General features: G+C 46.3%; 1 protein-coding gene across 1 annotated transcript; it reads left to right on the forward strand.

Moving 5' to 3' along the window:
• Positions 1-6: 6 nt before the first annotated feature.
• Positions 7-1,312, forward strand: LOC110035090 (alpha-mannosidase 2-like; the record flags this gene model as incomplete). The annotated part of the gene is made up of 2 exons (XM_020739332.1): positions 7-678; positions 1,150-1,312. Coding segments are annotated over exons 1-2 (769 nt in total), but the record flags the coding sequence as incomplete, so codon positions are not given.
• Between the last annotated feature and the right edge of the window lie 90 nt (positions 1,313-1,402).

Here is a 1,402-nt window from a genome sequence, read left to right on the forward strand (position 1 = left end):
CCCCCCCCACCATCTTTCTCCCGGCAGAGAACGAGCGGGCGGGAAGTTGAACCAGTCGCCATCCCATCGCCGATGCCTTTCTTTTACGGCAACCGCCGAGGCGGCGCTGGAGGTAGCTTCGGCCATACCTTCCTTCCCACCAGCAACACCAAGCCGAAGATCCTCCGCAAATCTTCCGGTACCAGGCGTCGCAACCCCTTCTCACCTTCCTCCACCTTCTTCGCCATCGGGATCACCCTCTCTCTTCTCCTCTTCTTCGCCGTCTTCCTACGCTACGGCGTACCAAGTCACCTCTCTTCGTCTTCATCCTCCTCCTCCTCTTCCAACTTGAAGAACTCCCAGCTTGTACGCCGCCCTTCCATTCGTCGTTCGACACATAAAACCGATGGCTCTGGTGCCGGAGCAGCGAAGAGGAGTGGCGGAGAGATATCTGTGGCCAGGGTGGACATCACGACAAAGGATCTGTATGATCGGATCGAATTTCTGGATATCGATGGTGGAGCGTGGAAGCAGGGTTGGCAAGTTAAGTACGATGGGAATGAGTGGGATGAGGAGAAGCTAAAGGTTTTCGTGGTTCCGCACTCGCATAATGATCCCGGGTGGAAGCTGACGGTGGATGAGTACTATAATCGGCAGTCGAGGCATATATTGGACACCATCGTTGAGTCCCTATCGAGGGTAAATTATTTTTACCTTCCTTCTGATTGATTACTGGATAGAATTTTTTCCTGGCGGTGTATTACTTCTAATGAATCGAGTGGATATCATAGTTCTATTGGAAATTGCGGTCTATCCGATTTCCTTCTCTGATAAACATCATTCTTCTTAAGTTTTAGAAGTACATCCACTTTGCTGATGGCATCAACTGTTTCGGTTTACTTACTATTGATATGGGTTGGGAGATATCCAGTGGCTCAGTTGATTTTGATGTTTTCATACTTTTTGTTGAAAATGTTCATACTTGCAAATTTTATTTCCATGATCCATTAAAGGCTCATTTGTCTGGCTCAGACTATCTTATGCAGCAAATTCTGTCTCGTAGCTAGCAACTGTTCGCCCACCTATTTGTCTGAGTTGGTTCTTCTTAAAGATAGAGCACTAAAATTGGTCTCAGGTTTCCAACCTTGAATTGATATAACTTACTCGCAGGATGCACGCCGCAAATTCATATGGGAGGAGATGTCATACTTGGAAAAATGGTGGCGGGATGCGTCAGACCTGAAAAGGGAAAGATTTACTAATTTGGTCAAGAATGGGCAGCTAGAGATTGTTGGTGGGGGATGGGTGATGAATGATGAGGTAAGCTTTTCATGTTTTAATATCTCTTAAGAAGCATAGATTGTTTATCGTATTTTTAATGGAATACAGGAAGCCGTCTTGACTGTTCATAATCATTTCCAAA

This window comes from Phalaenopsis equestris, unplaced genomic scaffold (assembly GCF_001263595.1).
Source record: "Phalaenopsis equestris unplaced genomic scaffold, ASM126359v1 Scaffold195981, whole genome shotgun sequence".
Taxonomy (NCBI): domain Eukaryota; kingdom Viridiplantae; phylum Streptophyta; class Magnoliopsida; order Asparagales; family Orchidaceae; genus Phalaenopsis; species Phalaenopsis equestris.